Below are 21,590 nucleotides of genomic sequence, written 5' to 3' on the forward strand. Positions count from 1 at the left end.
ATAAGGTAGGAGCCTTGTGAGGAAGGGCCCACACTCAGCACTGCGAACGGCAACCACGCAGTCACCAGGCAACCCTGGTTGCTACCGAACCAAAAAGAGGACTTAATGAGAAAGTACGGTTACCTATTTTATAAAACACTTTTGAAACAACAAATCAAACCAAATGAATGTTTTTAGGAGATGGTCTGGAACCCAGACCCTGAGAAGGACTCACAGCAATCGATAAATTGTCCTCAATAATCTCCAGGTCTGGGACTTGAGGCCAGACCACCCGGAGAACCATCCTGAGCAGGGAGTCCCACTGGGCCCCACAGCCACGCTCTTATTTCTTGGGTTTCTGAAATGAAATGGAAGTAATCCCCCGCGTGGCGGAAAGCAAGTCTTTCGGAACACAGTACCTCCTTATGAGGGGTAAGCGGTGGCCATGGAACGAGACACTTGCCCAGTCACAGCTAGACACAACTCCAGCCTGAAGCTGACCTAGGTCCCTGGGGGGCAGAAGTGGGTAAGACAACTGAACTCCACCTCAGGGGGCAAGTCTGGAGCTGCTGGCTCAGCGGCTACCCTAAATCAACACATAGCATTTTGTGGCTCAGAAGAAGTTAGATAGTTTTATTTCTGATTTATAGCCATAGTTCACTGCATTTAGGATGGGAAGTATGCACTGTGCTGGGTGTTTTTTATTTTCTTTTAGATACACAGCAATGGCCTTTGTTCATGTATGTATTGCGACCTGCCAAGCAGAGCTTTCCTCTGCAGCCCATCGGAGATTACACCCCCAGCACCGCAGCCCAGGCTACGTCTTCTCAGCTCCCCGCTAGAATCAGAGGGCCTATACCTGCTCTCCCCGCTCCTTCCTGCCCCTGTGTCTGAGACATCCGCCATGAAAACGCTTCCAGCGGGTTAGAAAAGGAAAATAAAATTCATTGTGAGCAGGAAGGAGTAACACATTTATTGGTGGCCAATGTGGTGTGAGTTGCTTTAACAGCGAAGCCAGCTTCTAATAATGTCAGGACACAGACCAGGGCAGTGGGGAAGTGTGGACTCGCAGAGGGGAGCCCAGGTGGGGGACGGATCACCTATCCCGGGAACGACAACCAAGCAGCCTCATAAGCTGTACAAACGACATTTTCAGTGTTCCAGCAAACGGGTGGGAACTCTGCCTGCACGACTAGGAAACAGACCAGTAGTGTGGGGAGGGTACAACGCTTTATAGCTCTTTGAGCCTTGCTTAGGCCCGGGGCCGGCTACACGAAGACAGGGCCCTTCACAGAGTGCCAGTGCAGGGCCCGCTTTCCAAAGTGTTCCAAGATTTTCAAGATGGTGATGACAGAAGAGCATCAGACAAAGGGCCAGGCCCTCCCAGGCACGGGACCTGGTGGCTGCACCCAGGGAGACGGTCCCCATTAGTCCCCTCTCCAGGGCGGAGCCCGGGCTCCCTCCGACCCAGCCCCAGGACTGCCACTCACACAGCTACTGCGTCACGGAGAAACGAAGAGCATTCACCTGGCCACTGAAAGGGCCCCTCCGCTCCACTCAGGATGCCGCTTCAGATGGGGCACACGTTTAAGAGAGAAAACCGTACCAATTCATGACAGTGTATGTTTATAATAACTAATCTTACAGAGAGAGCAGAAACCAGTCTCCTTTGATTCACACAAGGGAGTACTAAGAGATCTCTGAATCAAAGATGCCACCAGCCATTTCGATGCCCACCAGCTATCTCGTCTGCCCGGCAGTCTGCAGTTTATTCTTTCTCCCTTCGACAACCGAGTGACATTAGGATGCATCCCTTATGGCACGCCAAGAAGAGTGGACCAGCCCCCAACCCTTTATGGGGCTTCTGATCTCAAAGGGATGGAGTGTTTCCAAGCCTCCGAGATGCCCTGCCCCACCACACCGTCACAGAAGGGGTCGCTCGCTGTACTCACGGAACTGCTCTAGGTGGTCAGCGCTGGCGGACTCGGGCACAGCGGTGATGGTCACCAGCGGACACGGATTCCCTCCCAGTGTCTGGCACAGAACCTCCTGCCGGAAGTACACCTTTCTGGGGTTGACACTTTTTTCCAGGATATCAAGGTGAGTCTAGAGCAGAAACAAAACAGAAGTGTATACAACTTGTATTTTTGACAGTAATAACAATAACAGAGAACAGCAACAAAGCTTACATTTGTGTAACCCCTCGCAGGGGTGTCCAGCCTGAGGCCCACAGGCCACATGGGCCCAGGATGGCTATGAACACAGCCCAACACAAAATCGTAAATTTACTTAAAACATTGAGTTTTTTTGTGTGATTACGTGTCACAATGTACTTAACATGTGGCCCAAGACAACTCTTCTTCTTCCAGTGTGGCCCAGAGACACCAAAGGCTGGACAGCCCTGCCTCAGAGTTTACAAGTGACTGTGTTAACTTCATCTGCCCGATGCTGAGTCGGAAGTGATTGAAAGGGAAGCTATTTTCACTACCCAGGGGAAGTTCAGTGAGGCAGAAAGACAGGACACATGGTCTTCGCACATATCTACAGAATAAAATGCCCGCTTTCAACCGGCACTTTAAGCAGGGGGACAGGGCACGCAGCATCACCCCATCACTGTGGCGGATGAAGAATGTGGCTACCATGAAGAGAGAGCACGCCCAGAGCACGGGAGAACATGGGACCGAGTGCTTCCGAGGCACATAGTTCATCCTTTAGAACCACGCAGTATAAGGAGACTTGTGAGCACACTGAAGAAGAACGGAAAACAACTCACCTGGGAGGGATGCTGAGCAAAGAGAACAACTGACTGGTAGCAGCTGACTTTTGCCTACTCCTCTTCCCCACCAAGGAAACAAGGACTCCTGGCCAACGATCTCTAAGATCTCCGAAGATATTTTCACTAACCCACACACGGGGATTAGCCCTAAAGAGGTTCGGGGATTTCCTCCCACTCGACAAGCCCTGGTAACAGAAACACCGTGACCTCAGTCATTGGAGAGGCCGCCGCTCTCTGGCACAAGGACATCGGCACACAAAAATCAGCCTTCCAGTTCAAGGTCTAAAGTTTCCACCACAATCAAGCAGGTATCCACAGGGCCAAGGATCAGCTGCCCACCTTGTTTTTGACAAATAAGCCTGCTAGATCAATGGAAACAAAATTCTACAAAGCCATTGATAAAACAGTCATAAAACATATTATGAAAGGGGAGCAGTGCCCTCACAAGGTAGAGGACGTGTTCACATGTGAAAAGTCTCTGCTACAGAAAGAGCAGGCAGAATAATGGCTGGTCGAAACACGTCACAACCTGTAAAAATGTCACCTCGCCCCTGGCACACGGGACTGGCAGACATGCTGAAGATGAAGGAGGTCTTCCTGGAACAGGAGATTATCCTGCAATACCCACCTGGAGCCGACCTAATCACACACGCTTAAAAGCAGAGAACTTCCCCCTGCCGCAGAGGACCAGAGAGAAAGCAGTGGGAATAGGACTCAGCCTGCCACTGCTGGCTTTGGAGACAGACACAGGGGTCAAAGGCTAACGAAGGTGTTGTCCTTGAAAAGCTAGAAAAGGCAAGGAAATGGATTCTCCTCCAAGAACCTCTCAAATAAACACGGCCCCAGCACCCTGAAAACCCTTCTAATCTAAACAGATCTAAGAAAAAACATTGCATAAGCCACCAAATCTGTGGTAAGTTGTTACAGCAGCCATAGAGGACTGGTACATTGAGAAACAAGAAAAAGAATTTGCTCAACTAAGTAAAAACCTAGGATTGAGGCAGACACAGACTAAAACCAGCTTGAATGAAATGGTTGCAAGGAAAAAGACCTCCCCCCACACCGACCCCGTAAAAGGAAGAGATGATCAGACAGTTCTGTGGCCTTTTCTTTAACCCCAGGGACACCAGAAAATTTCACCGTGAGTCACGGCCTCCTTGCAACTGAAACTCCAAGTCATCCCCCCTGACTCAGCCTGCTGCCTACGTTAACACGGCTTTACTATTCCCTGTCTGCAGCAACACCCCTTCACTGTCTGAGAAAAGCCTTTCCCAGAAAAATAGCGATTGCAAATGAGTGTGCTGTTCGTTCCAGGAACACCTCAACTCTTCAACGAAAAGAACAACTGACTCTTTAAACCAAGACCCTTTGAACCTGTCTCCTCAAATTTCTTGCCTGACAGCATCCACCAATCTTAAACCCTATGTCTGGTCTTCACCCAACGCTAATCAAGCCCCCCCCCCCATTAAAATACCTGCCTTTCAACAAGACTCTAAAGTCTTAACAAACAGCCCAGCTCTTCCTCTCCTCCCACTGTGAGACACTATCAAGACCCTGTCCTATTCTCCCTCGTTCAAGAGTCTCCTCTCACCACTGGGAGAAATTTCCACAAATGTAGTGGATGGAGGCAGCCCAGATTTACTGCCCTACAGTATTGGAGCTCCGAAGTCCACAGTGGGTCTTCCTGGGCAAACATCTAGGTGATGAGAAGACTATGACTGCACTCCCCGTGGCAGCTCCAGAAATACTGCACCTCCTGGCCTCTTCCAGCTCCCCGAGGGTCACCTGCACCCCCTTACCATATGTTGCTTTTCTTCACCTTAAAAGCCAGCATTCAGCCCTGGCTGGTGTGGCTCAGTGGACTGAGCGTACACCTGTGAACCAAAGAGTACAGGTCAATTCCCAGTCAGGGCACACGCCTGGGTTGTGGGCCAGGCCCCCAGCAGGGGCTGCTGGAGAGGCAACCATACACTGATGTTTCTCTTCCTTTCTTCTCCCTTCCTTTCTCTCTCTCCAAAAAATGAAATAAAAATGAAATCTTTGTTTTAAAAAAAGCCAGCACTCACATCATTGCCACATCTCCTGTCTGACCCTAATTCTTCTTCTACCTCATTCTTTCACTTATAAGGACCCCTGAGATGACACTGAACCCAGTACAACAATCCAGGATAGTCGCTCCATCTCAAGACCCTTTATTTAATCACACCTTCAAAGTCCCTTATGTCACATAAAGTAGCATCCTCACGGGTTCCAGGGATTAGGACATGAACATCTTCGGGCACACTACCTGCCTGCCACACCAAGGTAAGCAATACACTCAAGTCTGTCTTAGAAACAGAGTGTTCTGGGGATATTTCTGGAAGGCACAATGCTAAGAAATTGGAAGGAGCACCTTTCCCAGATTCAAGATGAGAATTCAGCTGAGGTCCATGTATCCGACCAAACCTTTGTACTTTATTCTTGTGACTGCCTGAGTGATGGGTACCAAGGACTGTTGAGGTGCACCTGCATGGGGATGGGGAAGCCATATCCCTGTGCAGACAGGGATAGCTCATTGTCTGACGGCTTTCCAATCACCGGAGCTCAGCCTCCTCTCCTGTGACCACACTCGTGCCCGGTGGGGAGGCTAGGAGTCCAAAGACCTTCACCAAGTCCTTGCCATGTACGCTGTGTTACTGCTTGGCCTGCGTCCTTTCTCAGGGATGAGTGAACTTGTTCAGGGTAAAGCCTAGTTCTGCGTGTTGGATTGGCCATTTGAACCCAACACCACTGCTTCTTCTTGAGCAGAATGGGGACTGCACCCCACAACTGAGGTTATTTTTAAAAAGTGAATACGTGTGTGTGCACATATATAAACATACATGTACATGTAGGTACACACAAAACATGATTCTTGGGCCTTCATACTTGCTCAGCAACACCGGACGCCAGAGGAAACCAAAGACTGCTCAGGGTTTGAAAGAAGAAAGGATTTCAGTCTGCTAAACCTCTCATCAGCCACCACATTTCTGCTCACACAGGTAGCCTCCATGCTCAGACATACAACTCAGAAACTGAAAGCCTGATCATTACCGAAAACAAGAGCTTGGAGACATAGTTCAGCTGTCCAAAATCAAATGCAAGAGCACTAGGAAAGGAAAGTCCAGTGAATCCAGTTTAAGCCTAAATGGCAACCGAAAATAAGGTTACTACACTGAACAAACATTAAAAACTGTTTTGTAGAGAGAAAGTACATACTATCCAACTTTAATGCCATGATCTGGTGCTACAATGAAATTTTAAAATGTGCGAAGAAGAAATAAAGTAAAACAAAATACTAACTTTTTCAACGTACAGTACTGGACAGAGTAACGTTATTTAATTCTTGCAAATGGCAAGGCAGGGCACGCATACATAGCAAGACAGCTAACCGGCGGCTGCGGCCTCAAACTGCCTGAGTTCCAATTTTGGCTGCAGATGCTGGAAAGATTATGTAAATGTTGTAGTTAACCTCTCTGTGACTCACTTTTCTCATCTTTCAAATGTATATAAAAACACCATTACCTACCACATTAAGTGGCTGCTATAATTTAGCCATATATTATATGTGGGAAATGCCTGTCACATAGGAAACCCTCAATTTTAACTGTCATTATTGATAGAGAAATACAGATTCCAATATTTTTGAAGAACCAAAAGGGAAGCACTAGTGGAATTATAAATACTTGAGGAAAAAAAATCAAATATACAGTTGGTCCACTTGGCAGAAGAGGGAGGGAAGGAGGGAGAGAAAGGAAAAAGAGGGAGAGAGCAGAAAATCAAAATGACAAAAGTAACACCAAAAACTGTAAGTACAAATAGGGTAAACAGTCCTATTAAATATCAAGACTTTTTAGATTAGTTTTTATAAATCTCAGCACATCTTGTATAGAAGAGATGCTTTTAAAGAGAGAAGAAAAAAACATGATGTATATGAAAACACGCCTGAGTTATCGCTTTATTTTGCTTGCCTCTACTAAAATATTTTAAGAGAGAAGTGTTGAAACAAAAAGGATAAGCAAACATAAATTAAAGCAGGCATGGCAATAGTAATACATGACAAAGTCATATTCAAGAACAAGTGCATTAAATGGGATTTAAAAATCTTATTCTGACAAAGGGCACAATTCACAATCAACATATAAAACTCATAAATCTTAAGAATCAAATAACACAGGATTGAAATATACAATGCAAAAATGGCAGAAGAGGGAAAAATGTACTACGAGTGGGAGACTTTAAGACAATGCCTCAGTCTTAAATAAATCAACCGCACAAGAATAATGATGTACTGTATTTGAACAATATTGTTTTTATAGATATATGTCAAACTTTTTCTTTATAGAAAACATCCTTTTTTCCCCTTCCAGCATCCATGGAACTGTAACAAAAAGTAATCATATACAGGGCCATAAAAATTCAATAAATTTTTTAAAAAATCAGAAATTGTACACACCACATTTTCTGATAACAAATGAAGTTAGACAAGTAAAAAATAGTCTTAAAATCACCAAAAGTAAAAAAAAATAGGAAATAGAAAAACATCCTCCCAGAAGAAGGTCACTGAAGAAATTCATGTATTAAAGAGAAAATCAACATTAAATCAGTGTAATTAAAGTTTTGATAGAAGTGGACATCTGGTATCCCCAGAGAGATGGCACAGGACAATAAAAATGTCCCCATCACAGTGTCAGCTATTTTCGTAAAAAAAATTAGCATCTTAGTCAAGAGAATGAACATAGTCCAGGATTCAAATGATACCCTTTGTGATCATACACAAATTATTTTAACTGCTTTCATAAAATTCTTGGTGGAAGCTGCTCCCCACATTGTTCATTATTAAAACCCCGCCTCACAATTATTGTCAAGATTGTGGGCTCCCAAAACTAGAAAAGCAATACTTTCCCAGCCTTCTCCAAAACGCGCTCTGCAGGGCATCACGAAGTGGCCAGGGAGGGAGAGAGGCAGGCCACTCACAGCCAAAGCCCCAGGAGGACCATGGTGAGGCAGACAAAAGGAAAATGTTTCATGGCTGCAGAAATTTTCAGATTCTTTAATAGGCCAATTCTTTAACATGCATTACAAACACTCAGAAGAAAGAATGGCACATGGTACGATGAATAGTACTTCACGAACTGATGTGCCCACCCCACCCTTTACTCTCAAGATCGTAGGACGCAGAAGTGCTGTAGGATAAGCTTCAGGAAACACTGTCTTGGCAGAATTGTTTCTCTGTGTTTTTTGTTTTGCGTTGGCTTTTTGAAACCAAAGCTATATGTTATACATTTTTATTATGGCTACCAGGCCCTTTACAAGAGGGATGGTGGGGGAGAGGGTAGGGAGCATTCTCAAGGAAAGCAATGACCATCATTCTGTGATGTTACAAAGTTACAAAGCGGCCACAGTTCTTTGGTGTCTGATACTAATTCTTAAAAAGATAATAAAATCTAGATTTTATAAATCAGATACAGGGAGCAGGTTTAGAGACAAGTTTGTCTACAGAAGTTGTCAAGCACACTTCTTGAAGAAGGAGAGAAAAAAGTAAAAAAAAAAAGCCCATCATATTTGTCCTTCCAAACAGTGTCACCTCAGCAAGCTCCCTAGCGGCAACGGTGGGAGGAAGCAAGGTTTGAAAGTTTTCTTCTCCTGTGAATTCTCTGTTAGTTATTATCACAGTCATTTTACTGATTATTAATATTACCACGTGGCCCTAGCTGGGTAGCTCAGTTGGTTAGAGCATTGCCCCAATACTCCAAGGTTGCGAGTTCAATCCCAGATCAGAGCACACGCAGGAAGCAACCGGTGACTGCAGAAACGAGAGGAACAACATATCTACGTTTCTTTCTCCTCCTCCTCCACCTCTCTAAAAAATCAGTACGTTAAAAAATAATAATACTACAACTCAATGAATGCCTAACATCTTTTAGCGTAAGCTCATTTTCTGTATACTGTTCAGGCAGCTATCTCCCTGCGCCCCTCAATGAACTCTCTGTCCCAGGCCACCGGCCACCAAACACGTAACGTTTCCACTCCTCAGGCCTTATTCTGGCTCAGCACACAGATGACTTCCAGAAGGAAACCAATTATAAGCTTCTGCTGAATTTCCTCTCACCAAATGGCTTTGCATTGTTCTCCTGAAAACAGTTTTTAAGCAAATGCTGCCGTCTCAGGCCCAGCGAGGTCATGTCTAATTGGATAGTGTTGGGGTCGCTGATGAGAGAAGCAGGGTGCCTGGGTGCACGTGCCAATAACTGTCCATAATGACTGCTCTGCGGAAGCCACCAGGGTGAGTTTCTTTGTAAAAATGGGAATCAATTCAAGGTGATTACGGAAACCCCCAGAGAGGTCACCTTTGTAAGGGAAAATTCTACCTCCTCATGAAAGATATCTGGCTGATACGCTCGCCCACGGCCTCCCTGGTGCCTCTCCACAGGAGTTTCCACCCCTCTCCTTTATCAGCTACTCCCTTAAAACTTCCATAAAAGACTCTGCCTAACCTCAGTGGCTTACCCTGCTGAGGGCTACTGACAGCGGGAAGCACTATGCACTTAGAAATTATTTCTTATTGTTATCCTCCAATCTGCTGTACTCTCTTCCCCCCTAATTCAGGAGAAGGCTCACCCCTAAGGAGATGGCCTGTTTTACTTGTGTGCTGCCTAGTTCTCAGTTGTCACTTAAATACACCCATCAGAGAATCGAAGGCTTCTTGTCACAGAAGAACAAACGACATCTTTAAAGTAAACAAAAGCAACAGAGAGTGCTTTCCACAGGTTCTAATGGGCTTCCTAAAGCTGCCCCTCTCCCAACACCACTCCCCCTACATTAAACAGACTCACTTTAAAGTAAGAGAAACAGCCGTTGCTGGTGTGACTCAGTGGACTGAGTGCCAGCCTGTGAACCCAGTGAACCAAAGGGTCTCTGGTTCAGATTCCCAGTCAGGGCACATGCCTGGGTTGCAGGCCCTTGTCCCCAGTAGGGGGCGCTCAAGAGGCAACCACCCATTGATGTTTCTCTCCCTTCTCCTCCTTAGAAATAAATAAACAAAATCTTTTTTAAAAAAAAAAGAAGAGAAATAATTAGTCTCTAGGTGTCCACTTACAGATTTGCCAATTAGAAAAAAAAGATGAAGCCCTGGCTGGTATAGCTCAGTGGATTGAGCGCGGGCCTGTGAACCAGAGGATCATGGTTCGATTCCCAGTCAGGGCACATGCCTGGGTTGCAGGCCAGTTCCTTGCAGGCCAACTACCAGCAGGGGATGCACAAAAGGCAACCATACATTGATGTTTCTCTCCCTCTCTCCTTCCCCTCTAAATATAAATAAATAAATAAAATCTTTTTAAAAAGATGATTTTAATATCCTTTTTCCATTAAAATAAATGAAGTTATATTACTGATAATTTGGAAAAGAGAGTAAAGAAAAAATAATTATCATCGACTACCTTAAGACAACTATCACTAACCACTGCCTTTATTTCTTTTTGGTTATCTGGATTTTTTTACTACCATCAGTAGCATTTATGTTTATTCCTTTTTGGTTCTTGATTTGGATTTTTTTGTCTAACTTTAATTTTATTATAAGTCATGGAATGGGCATTTTCCAATGAGCCCAACATAGAGAATAACCACGTCATCACAGAGAACAGAATAAATGGTCTAACTGTCACCATCCCGTCTGATTTACGAGACGCAGACCCTTAGCTGTGCTTCCCATGCATCACTATGAACTCCCCAAACAGCCCATGCAGTAACTGCTTTTGCACTTCTGAGTTTACAGCCGAGAAAGCTGAGGCTCTGGGAGGGCAAACGGCTCGCCCAGGGCCATGTGGCAAGAGCTCAGACTCAAACCCGGCCTGTCTGGCTCCACCACTTGTTCCTCATTTGTGCTCAAGACCTTGGAGTTCAGGGGTCCTCGGGGCCAAGGGGCATCACCATTCACATGGGCCTCTGCTCCTTCTGAGTGGCCTTTCCGAGCACCTCGTCAACATCACGATCCTTGACTGGCTCCTGGCCTTTGCCCCAGCCCGTACAAGGACAGGTCTCTGCCTATTGACTACCTGCCAGCACTGATTGATGACTTGCTCGTTGCATCTTTGATCGACTTCATGTATGTCAACTTTTCCCATCTGGCACATTTTTGAGCTCTTTATTTTATGCTGAGCCCTTTATAAGAAGCTGTGCATATGCATTCTAATTCTCCCTTTTCTCTCTCCCTCTCTTCCCTTCCCCGCCTACAGCACACTGCAGTTCATCTCTCAAGATAGTTCCTGGTGGTAGCCTCCACCACAGCAGGGAGAGATGCCCCGTGAAAAACCCCACTCCACCCTCTAAGAGCCTGAGGCTCTTCCAACACGTGGATTTGACTTGTGACCATTCTCCTCATCTGTTCCCACCCCATACAGTTTGCCATGAGATCCCATGTTCTTACCCCTAAAATGTCCCATCAGAAACCCTTCTGGGTTCCAATTTTCAAACAATACCATAGGCTTCCTATGGGGAAATCCATACCATAATCCAAATACTTTAACAAGTACAGCTAACAGCACTTTGAGAATTATTGCAATTATTGATAGCTTGATATGGATGACTACAATAGAACTCGTTTTGCTTGCTTCATAATTACAATAACATTTTATTTCTTTCTTTCAGCTTTAATACTCTAATTTGGATAATTATCCAACGGAGTTCCTGGCAAGCATCTGGAAGATATCAATTTAAAAGAACCAAATACTAATTCTCTTGTTACCAAAGAATAATAAAAATTTTTTTAAGTTGCCAAATTATATTCATGTTGAAAAACATCCAACACACATGCCCCCTCTGCTATAAAAATGTCTGTCCTTATTAGACATAATCCATATTCTAAGAGGTTTACAAATTGCAAATTCCACATAGAAATGTATTTTCTACCCCTCTACATCACCCCCAAGTATCATACAGCTAATTTTGCCCTTGGGGCATCATTCACATTTAATTTATCACTGATCTGCTGGAAGAAAAACTGTGTCTCCTTAGGACATGTCCAAAAATGAAAAAGACTAGTGCATTACAGAACACACTCCCTCTGCCTGTGATGGAAGGAGGGTTGTTCAGAGAAGTCACAGGGTCCATTATCGTTCCACACCCGGGGGGACAAGGCCATGTGTTATTGGAAATGCAAAACCGTGAACTGAGTATACGCATTCTCTACTTTCAAGTAAGAAATTGTCTTTCTTATCCTGTTCTATTCGTTTAGAAGAGATAAAAAAGTATCTCTTTTCCTGGCTCTTTCTCATTAACTCTCCTCACACTTCCCTAGTGGGAAGAGACTCACAGTCCACAGGCTAAGTAAAAACCCAAGAAACATCCATTATTAAGGGTGCTCTCTCCTCACAGAGGCCAACTGACGAGGGGAAGAGGAGCCCTCTTTTCCTGTGTTTTTATCCCCCATCATGATGAAATGACCCCGCACTGGCCCCAAGGCTCCTCAGCTAGTTGTTGACTGTGAACTTTAGACCCTGTGCTCCGCCTGGTCTGACAAGCCCAGAACGCTACGTGGACCGCAGGGGTACAAGCTATGATGGACAATACCTACCACAACTCCAGTCCACTTGTAGAGGGGTCCATGCAGTCATCGAGTTATGTGACTCTATAACCTCTGATGGTTCAGCTTCAGTAATCACAAATGTTACCTATAACACTAAGTGCTTTGGATCTAGTTTAGCCGGACAACACTTTTCCCCAAACACGGTCCCAGTCTTTTCCCAGGATGGGCTCTTGCTAAGTGCCTGTGACCTGATTCAAAATCTGAAATTCGAAATAAGAAGCCAGATGCAGTCAAGGCCTGGCTGGAGGAGTTTCAGACTGTGAATCAGCTCGTAGGCCCCTAGCAAAGTCAGAGCATCCTGGCGGGAGAATGAGTCCATGTCTCGGAAACGACGCTACCCGGATGAACCCTGCTATCCGGATGAACCACGCCCATGCTGCTCAGCATTACGGAACAACCCCAGGCAGCGATGCTCTGAACCACCAGAGGTTGTACAATCACACAACTCGATAAGCACCTGTACCTGTACAAGTGGACTGCATCACAGCAGCTGTTCTCTGTCACAGCAAGCAAGGACACAGCACTGGTCTGATCCCAGAGCACAACGTCTAGAGGTCTCTACCTTCTTCTAAGTAAACAGAAAGGGCACGAAGGCCAGTGCTCTGTTCCCTGCTCGGCCACAAGCTAGACGTGGGATTCTAAGCCTTGTGTTTTGCCTCTGTAAATGAGAGGCATTATTAGACAATTTCCCAAACCGCTTTGTGTTCTAAAGTTTTATTCTAATTGCCACTGAGAATCTCAGCAGGGTGTACGATAGTCTAACAAGTGACAAGAGCAGTCTCTGGGACCCACGGATCATGCACCCAATGGAAACACACAAGGCGAAAGGCATCTCTCCCCACCCAGGAGGCCTGCATGGGCGGAGCAGAGCCGCACAGGTGAGACAAGGGGAAAAGCTGTCGAAGGGGATGATGAATGTCACCTCTTCTGGGACCCCAAAGGCAACACACGTGTTTCATAACAAACACAGCTTGTCACAGCCTCGCTGGTGACGCACACTTCTTGGATTAACTTCTTCAGATCTCCAAGTGCGAGACACAAATAATACTAGTTGTGCATCTCTTGCAATCTGGGAAACAGCAGAACTCTCTCTCCAGGCAAGACGGCATATGGAGAGATGGGCAGGCGCATGTGCAGGAAGCAGTTAGCCAAGTGGATTAAGACAGGCCTCCTCCGTGGAGGGGGAAAGATTTTCAGCTGTACCTGAACCTGCCTTTCGGAGGCCAAGATGTTCTTGGTTATTATCTTTTCCAACTCCTTATCACAGACTTAAATGAAAATGCTCGTCCTTCAGGCAAAGTGATATATGCACTCATACATACACATATTATTATAAATATGCTAATAACATTTTGCATTAACACAGAAGATGAAAGTGCTCTACAGAAGATGCTTTAGCTCATTAATCCTCAGGATATCCGTGAAATAGCTAGGGGAAAGGGACAGTGTGCCAGCTTTTTCAAACGACAGAACACTGCGCGGCTTAAGCAGTCTGCTCAAATGTGTCTCGAGGACCTGCGGCAGGGCCTGAGAGAACACAGAGTGCTAGCTTCAAGTCGGGACTGGCGCACACTCCACTCCTCTCATAAAAAGACCGGAGGCCTCGGTGCGGCAATTCACTGTTTTACTCTGTTGCCACCTGGTTTGCCCTGGACCCTCCCAGCACTGGGAGCCCATGGCCAGGGGAACCCCCCTAAAAGCTAAGCGGCTGCTTGCTCCCGGACTCAGGGAGGTTCTCCAAGGTTTAACTTCCTGATTTCTGCTCTACTCCTCACAGAGAGTCCACGTCCTTCACACCTGCACCTCGCCTTGCCCTTTGGTTTTACCCCATTTCGATGCGGTAACCCCCTTCCAATCTCACCACTTCCTGTTCTCACTTGAGGGCTTCGTAAAGGTATAGCCCCTAAAATGTCCCACCTCCTACACTGCACCTGCCAAGGAGAGGCCCAGCATGTCACTTGGGCTTTAAGAATGTCACTGGTCATGACCTCAGCCTCGGGCTCTTTCCAAGGAAAGGGATGGGATCAATCCAAAGGCACCAAGTCAGTGACAACAAACCCTGGCTCCCCTGGGAACAGGGTCTCCTGAACGTTTCCAAAACAACTTCAGACAGCCCCCTCCATCCTGCCGGGGCCATGACGTAAGAGGAAGTTACCATGAGGGCAGTGTAGGTGTAGGGATAGTGGTAGGCCAGGTAACAGACATCCTCATGGTGCGGGAAGGTGACGGCAAAGGTGAGGGTATAGTAACACTTCCTAGACGCTCCCCCTGTGACGGCTGCACTCTCGCGATAATGATTCCTAAAAGAGAAAGGAGAAGAGAGGAGAATGAGGGAGACATGAGGGAATCGGCCGTTTCAGGTGCTGGGTGCCATAAATCTCTCGTGTCATATGATAGCAAAACGGTCACTCAACACACTTAGTGGGTGAAGTTCAGAAACAGAGAGATGTACAGGGACCTCAGTGCCACGTCATGAGCCAATTTGGCCATGTCTAGGCTGGTCTGTCTGTGTCCTACCCGTCCCTGCTGTATTTGCAAAGGAGGTCACAGAGTCACTAAGAGATGCAACATAGAGGAAAACAGGAACCACTCTGCTTTTCCTGGGATTCCACTGCAGACATACACTCTTTACCCAAATTTGGGGTTTCCCCACTTTTACCTCTCCCCAGACTATATAGAGCACAGCACTTCCTTTCCCTTCCACCTGCCAAGCAGTGTACTAGCTATCACTATTAAATACTGAGTTCCAATTCAAAGCTGAACATATGTCGTTTTCTGTTAACACTGCCACGGTCCGTTGTCCAAAGCCAGCAAGGGGTGACATTCAGGGCTCACACCCAGATCTGTCGGTCTGCGAAGCCTTTGTTCTTTCTACTGTACAACACTCTCCTCCCAAAGGAACACGTTCCTCAGCCCAAATGTGGTCCGGCTTCTTCTAGCTTGAGAGCACATATTGTCCTTTGTCAAAGATGAAGAACCAATTTTGAGACTTCGGAGAACAGTATCAAAGTAAATGGCCCTCAGAAGTACATTTTGGAACCGTATTTTCCCCACATGCCGCCAGATGCACACCGGCCTTGCCTGTTGACGCTGAGACAGCTGTGCGGGCCTTCCTGAGAAATGCCATCACCACAGCTGCACTGCAATGCAAAATGCACCCAGACACCAGAAGATGCACACTTTCACCTTGCAACAGTTACACGGTTGATTTACTTGTCCACTGTGCTTTGGGGTTTTCTTGGGCGAAAGGATGGGGAAAGGGAAAAAACAGGTAATTATTCTGGGTGTGCTTGCAGAATACAAAAAACACAGATTATTATTTTCTGCCTTTTTACTACCTTTATACCCCCTTCTACCAAAGGAAAAAGAAAAGAAAAAATAAAGGAGAAAAATCAAACAAGCACAAAAGGGTGAAATAGGAAATCTCTGGTCTTGTTTCTTGTGATTCTCTGTGTGTGTGTGCGCACGCGTATATGTGTAACACTAGAAACGGGAGTGAGAGAAGTTGGGAGTCCCATGAACTATGGCCTGACATACTTCTGCCTCAGTTTCTCCCAACATGGCACCCGGGAGCCTCAGCTGGTCGAAGGAAGGCAGGGCCCCCTAAGGATGTAGGGCCTGAGTATCCACCAGCTTTTCAGCCCCACGTTATCAGGGCCATTTCCTTTGGACGCCAGGACAGATGCCCTCTGAGTCTTGATCCCTAATTGAGTCTCCTTTATCTTAAGTTCTGTAGCTTCTCCCAGCTAAAAACCTCAGGTTATTAGAAACTATTCAGTGAGGCAGATGTTCACTCAGAAAGCATGCAGGCCACATAGGCCCTGCCTTTTGTCCTCTTTCTGACTTCACTCGTAGAGGCCCCACTGCAAAGAGACGTTCTGCTTGCCCCAAGCTGAAAGAGTCGGTGGTGCCTTTCTACAATGGACAGGCCAAATGAAGTGAAACCAGGCCGTCAAAATAGTCCAAGTTTTGGCAACCAGTCAAAATGTGGAGGAGAGTCTAACACACTCACACACACACCATATACACAGAATCATGAATGAAAAGGCAAATACACATACACAAAATTGTGAACGGGAAAGCAAATAGGAACACACATCTCATGCCTCACCATCCCCAGTTCTTGACCCCACAAATAATAGAGGCTGTGTGCAGTTTTCCTTAAGACTAACGGAGGCCCCCGATGGCCGGTGGGGTGGTCCCTTTGGCATGAGCCTCGTTTCTGTTCAGGTTTCCCACTGTGCAATCGTAACTACACTGAAACCACAGGCACATTCACCCGAAGCAAACTCAACCTTACCACACCAGCCACGGGAAAGAGCAAGACAGNCAACCAGTCAAAATGTGGAGGAGAGTCTAACACACTCACACACACACACACACACACACACACACCATATACACAGAATCATGAATGAAAAGGCAAATACACATACACAAAATCGTGAACGGGAAAGCAAATAGGAACACACATCTCATGCCTCACCATCCCCAGTTCTTGACCCCACAAATAATAGAGGCTGTGTGCAGTTTTCCTTAAGACTAACGGAGGCCCCCGATGGCCGGTGGGGTGGTCCCTTTGGCATGAGCCTCGTTTCTGTTCAGGTTTCCCACTGTGCAATCGTAACTACACTGAAACCACAGGCACATTCACCCGAAGCAAACTCAACCTTACCACACCAGCCACGGGAAAGAGCAAGACAGGGAGAGGAAGTGAGGACGTGAAATCCCTATCACTGGGCTCTTTCTACCACTGAAACCCAACCTGGACTCTGGGGGAGGAACAGCGCAGTGAAATGGGAAGAGAAGTAAAATGGGACAATTCTTAGCTTTCAAGCTTCTGTGGGTCTAGGTCCTAGGGGTCTGAGAGAAGTATAAGGAATTCAAATAGTGGCTTTTTCCCCCCTCTTTCAGGAAGCCTTCCCTGATAGCCACCTTTTTATATAATTCTTATCACACTGTATCTCACCCTCACTGCCAACACTTTGTGGCAGGAATTATGCCTTCTCATTTCTGCATCGTCATGCTTGGCAGAGGACCAGAACTTTGCAGCTATTCAGTTCCAGTTTGTGAAATTAAATAGACCTAAGACTCCAGGAGTTATCATTGGAAGCTTCACATATTTTATTTCTAACCCTAATGACCTCTTTTGAAAGTATTATTATACACCTCTACAGATGGGGAAATTGAGGCTCACAGATGTTGTGTCTTGAGCAAGTCCTTATACCAGGCAACTTAGGAAGCAGGCTTCAATGTCAGGTGGGGGTTTACTTCAAAACCGAGACTTTTTTTTTATTATATCACCTTTCTCTTAGGAATGGATACATGACAAGAGGACTCTGGGCTAACCTCATCGTCAGAATTAGAAGTTTTGGTCTTCGTAAATCTGGGCTGCCTATAAAGGCTAAAGAACTCCAGACAAGAGCCAGTGAAAACGACCCATATCATTACGGTTCTTCATGTCCTTGGTATCTGATGCCACTGTGGTGTCGCCGCAGTTCATCACGACTGCTGACCTTCGTGAGCACCTCCTGCGCACCAGACACTGCTCGAAGCTCTCCATGTGCTTTATCTCATTTCATTTCCTTTTCAGAATCACACCACCAGGTACACATCATTCTCCCTATTTTACACATGTGGAGGCTGAGGCTGGGAATTCATTAAGGGCTGGAATAATTTGCTCAAGGTCACACCATTAATGAATGGTAGAAGCTTGATTCCAAGAACCAACGCTCCTCCACCTGTTCTCCTAGGTGGACAAGAAACGAGGTAAAATCAAGTGTGCTCGTGGATCAGTCAGATCCCAGGTAAGCCCCACCCCCTGGGTCAGAGAGGAGGTTGGACAGTCCAGCCCCTCAACAGTTAAGCGCTCCCCGCCTTGCTTCTTCTATTCCCTGAACAATTTATCTTCGGAAGGATCTGCACTTCTATAATCATAAAGCCTTCGAGGAAGCAAGGAGCAAAGTACACATGCATAGTTATAAACTCAATGTATTTCCATTTGTACTTAAAAAATGTGCTGGGAAGTCATTTTTTTTCCCTGTGTGTGCACAAAATGAGCAAATACTGAGATGGAGAGTGAATCAGATGGTCTCACAATGACGAAGGATCCAGTTAACGAGGGCGCATCATCTCATTCTGTTTGGCGGCATCTGACCAGGCAGAGCAGCCCGGTCACCAGGTGGCCCCAGGTCTCCGGCGATTCTGATGTCCTCCGTGACACCCAGTCTCTCTGCCGATGTCCTCGGAAGGAAGCCCAGCAGCAGAGCCCCTGTGTGACATTCATCTTCATGAGTCAGCTGTTCCCGCTCCTCTCAGCGGCGGAGATAAATGTCAGAAGAGATCAGCCATTGCGTATTACACAGCCCTCCGAGCCAGCCGCTCCCCACCTTCTGCCCTTCAGCACCAAAATGACTTCAGACCAGTGCTGGGAGAGGACTGAGAAGGTGTGTGGCTGTGCCCAGAAGAGGAAGACGCTGACTGCAGGGAAGGAAGCAAGACTGTCCCTGCCAACAGGAGAGGCACGAAGAAATGATGCTGCCCATTAATGTCACCCCCTCTTGAGGATCACTTTTTATTTTCCGGCCTAGTGGTCTGCAGGGTGGGTCGGAAGGGGGTCCCTTAGAGGGAAAGGAAGTCCTCCGGGGAGGGGCCAGAAGATCCACTGAGCACAGGGAGAAAGTATTGGAATTTCTCTTCAGATTTGTTATGACCTAGGTAATAAGAAAGAGATTAAGCTGTCTGGGGTTTAATCTGGGGGCTGACACGGCTGCCCTTACTCAGTCTGGGTCAATGCCACGTGATGATTATAAACCAACCAGACTGCAATATAGCAATCTTCCCCACTCTTCTCTGCTGCTGTCCAGGATGAACAGGAAGAAGACACTGCACTGGACGTCTGGGCTTTTTGCGTGTCAGAGAGTTAAGTATCGATTGCTGTAGAGGCGGCTTGCTGAGGGAGGAGTAGGGACAGCTCACCGCCTCACTGCTTTTAGCTTCCGGAAAGGCATTTAAGTTTGCAGAAGCCTACATTAGTGGGTTTACAGATTATGTTATCTGAAGTAAACTAAACCTCACAATAAAAACAATTGATTGTTTTTTAAAAATTCTGCTTCGAAGCTATAGCATGATGATAATATTAAACTTTAAGCAGAAATTAACCAAGAAAATAGAAGAATAGATATGGCCCACCTCCTACCCTTAATGCCAGCTCCTAAGAATTCCTGTGTGCATAGAAATAATCTAATTAGACCTGGGAAGTTAACCAAAATTTTTCAAAATTATCCAAAACACTATGTTCATGACACTTTTGTGATAAGTTCTAAGTGAGTAGAACTTATGCCCTAAGTCATCAGTCGAGTAAAAACACAGTTGACCCTTGAACGACATGAGTTCAAACTGTGTGGGGCACTTCAAAGTGGTCTTTCAATAAATGCTTCAAGTGCACTTTCTCTTCCTCATTCCTTTCTTAATTTCCTAGCTTATCTTATTGTAAGAATATAGCATAGAACATACCGTGTAAAATACGTCTACATTGACTGTCTATGGTATCAATAAAGCTTCCAGTCAAGAGCCGGCTATTGGTAGTCAAGTGCTGGGGGGAGTCAGAGACCACGGGTGGATTCTGACTGTGCAGGGGGTGGAGGCATCACTGTTCCCCACCCTCATACCCAAGGGTGAACTGAGCAAGTTCGGCAGACAGTTAAAATTATCATTTGTTTCATCTTGATCTCTTCACTTGAAATTCTTAGCTTGCTGCATGTTTCCAATGTATATAATATGTTAATGCAATAATGTGTATATGATTGATTAAAAATGATTTATGAACAAATCTATATTGGGAGCATGTGCATAAATGTATCTTACCAAAAGAGTTGGGAGACCACGTTCTCACTGACGACGAGAGGACCCACAGGCCCACCTCCTCAGCGGGTCTTCGGTGCCGTCACTCTGTGCAGCAACTAAATACTGTACTATCTCCGAGAGTCTTTCTGTCTTTGACCCTTTCCTATCATATGCTCGGGCACCATGACTCGTGATTCTCTCCACCGTGAGCACCCTGTTGCCCCCTTTAAAACATGACACTGCATCTGAGAATTTAACAGCATGACAGAAATAGAACCTCTGAGTTCCTAAGGACCTATGGCAGTTCACAAAGAATGCGGAGGCCAAGGTCTCCCAATTAATACACCAGGCAGAATAAAGACAGAGATGAAGCAAAAAAAAAAAAAAAAACCTTCTACAAGCAGGTGGATCCGCAGATTACGATGTTCAGAAGGGGAGAAATATGCTGTGTGCTGCAAGGCGTTCTCTGCTAGGGAGCAGTGTTCTGTCTTGTTGAACTCAGATACACCCATCCATCCTGTTTTCAGATCACATTATTGGAAATATGTTCACATAACGTGGTGAATAATTGTCAAACAAACTACACTGTGATGTAGCAATCACCCACTTATCTCCGTTGTATTCATGACTAGAAAATGAAAAATGAATTACATTATACATTCATGGTTTTCATGTTACCTCTCTAATCACATAACAATGGTCTTGTTAATGAATCTAAAAGCCATTAACATTAACGCGGGCTTTCCTTAGGCCAAGGCTGTGCTCTTGGATGTGTGGCTTCTTCCTTCTCTTGGCAGATAGACAGATGCTCAGTCCCCTGAAGCCTGCTCCTTATTCCCCACCCACCAATCAGCAGTCTGCAGCGAGAGCTGTGCGCTGGGAGAGGATGCTGAATGTTGTATCTGTTCGATCGCACACCAAAACTAAGCTCCAGACCGGGGCTGGCAGCAAGCCGGGTCTTCTGTGCTCATTTAGGGCTACCACTATCAGAGAAAAATAAAAGTTATTCTTGACACACGGAGGTCCGCATGTAGGATTTCGTTATTTTTCCCTACAGCTGGGAAAAATATTACCCTGGGGTGATTTTTAGTGTAAATAACCTCTTTGGACCACAGAAAGATCCTGAGAGTCTCTAAGTGGATGGGCCAGAGGGGAGTTACTATACAGGTGAATGGGAAAGCCAACCAATGACCACGGTTTGCTATTGTTCTGAAGAGTATAATGAACATACTACCTGGGTCCATGTGCTCATACATCAAGGACTGGAGACGCCAGCTCTCTTATCAGGAGCTATTAGTCGGCCCAGCTCTGTGGTCCGCAGACTGCTGACATCTCTGTGGAGATTTCTGATTGAGCAACAAGACCCTGACCTCTCCAGTCCCCACGGTC

The 21,590-nt window shown here is 46.0% G+C and overlaps 1 protein-coding gene across 1 annotated transcript in view; it reads right to left on the bottom strand.

Moving 5' to 3' along the window:
* Window positions 1-1,902: 1,902 nt before the first annotated feature.
* Window positions 1,903-21,590, bottom strand: part of LOC118992087 (cytosolic carboxypeptidase 4-like) — a 133,894-nt gene continuing 114,206 nt past the window's right edge. The window contains exons 16-17 of the mRNA XM_037053831.1: window positions 14,512-14,656; window positions 1,903-2,085 (exon numbers count right to left, since the gene is read on the bottom strand). Coding sequence (XP_036909726.1) covers window positions 1,903-2,085; window positions 14,512-14,656 — 328 coding nt within the window. The remainder of the gene's footprint in view (window positions 2,086-14,511; window positions 14,657-21,590) is intronic.

The sequence above is a fragment of the Sturnira hondurensis genome, unplaced genomic scaffold (assembly GCF_014824575.4).
Source record: "Sturnira hondurensis isolate 20B ecotype Veracruz unplaced genomic scaffold, ASM1482457v3 Scaffold0007865, whole genome shotgun sequence".
NCBI lineage: Eukaryota > Metazoa > Chordata > Mammalia > Chiroptera > Phyllostomidae > Sturnira > Sturnira hondurensis.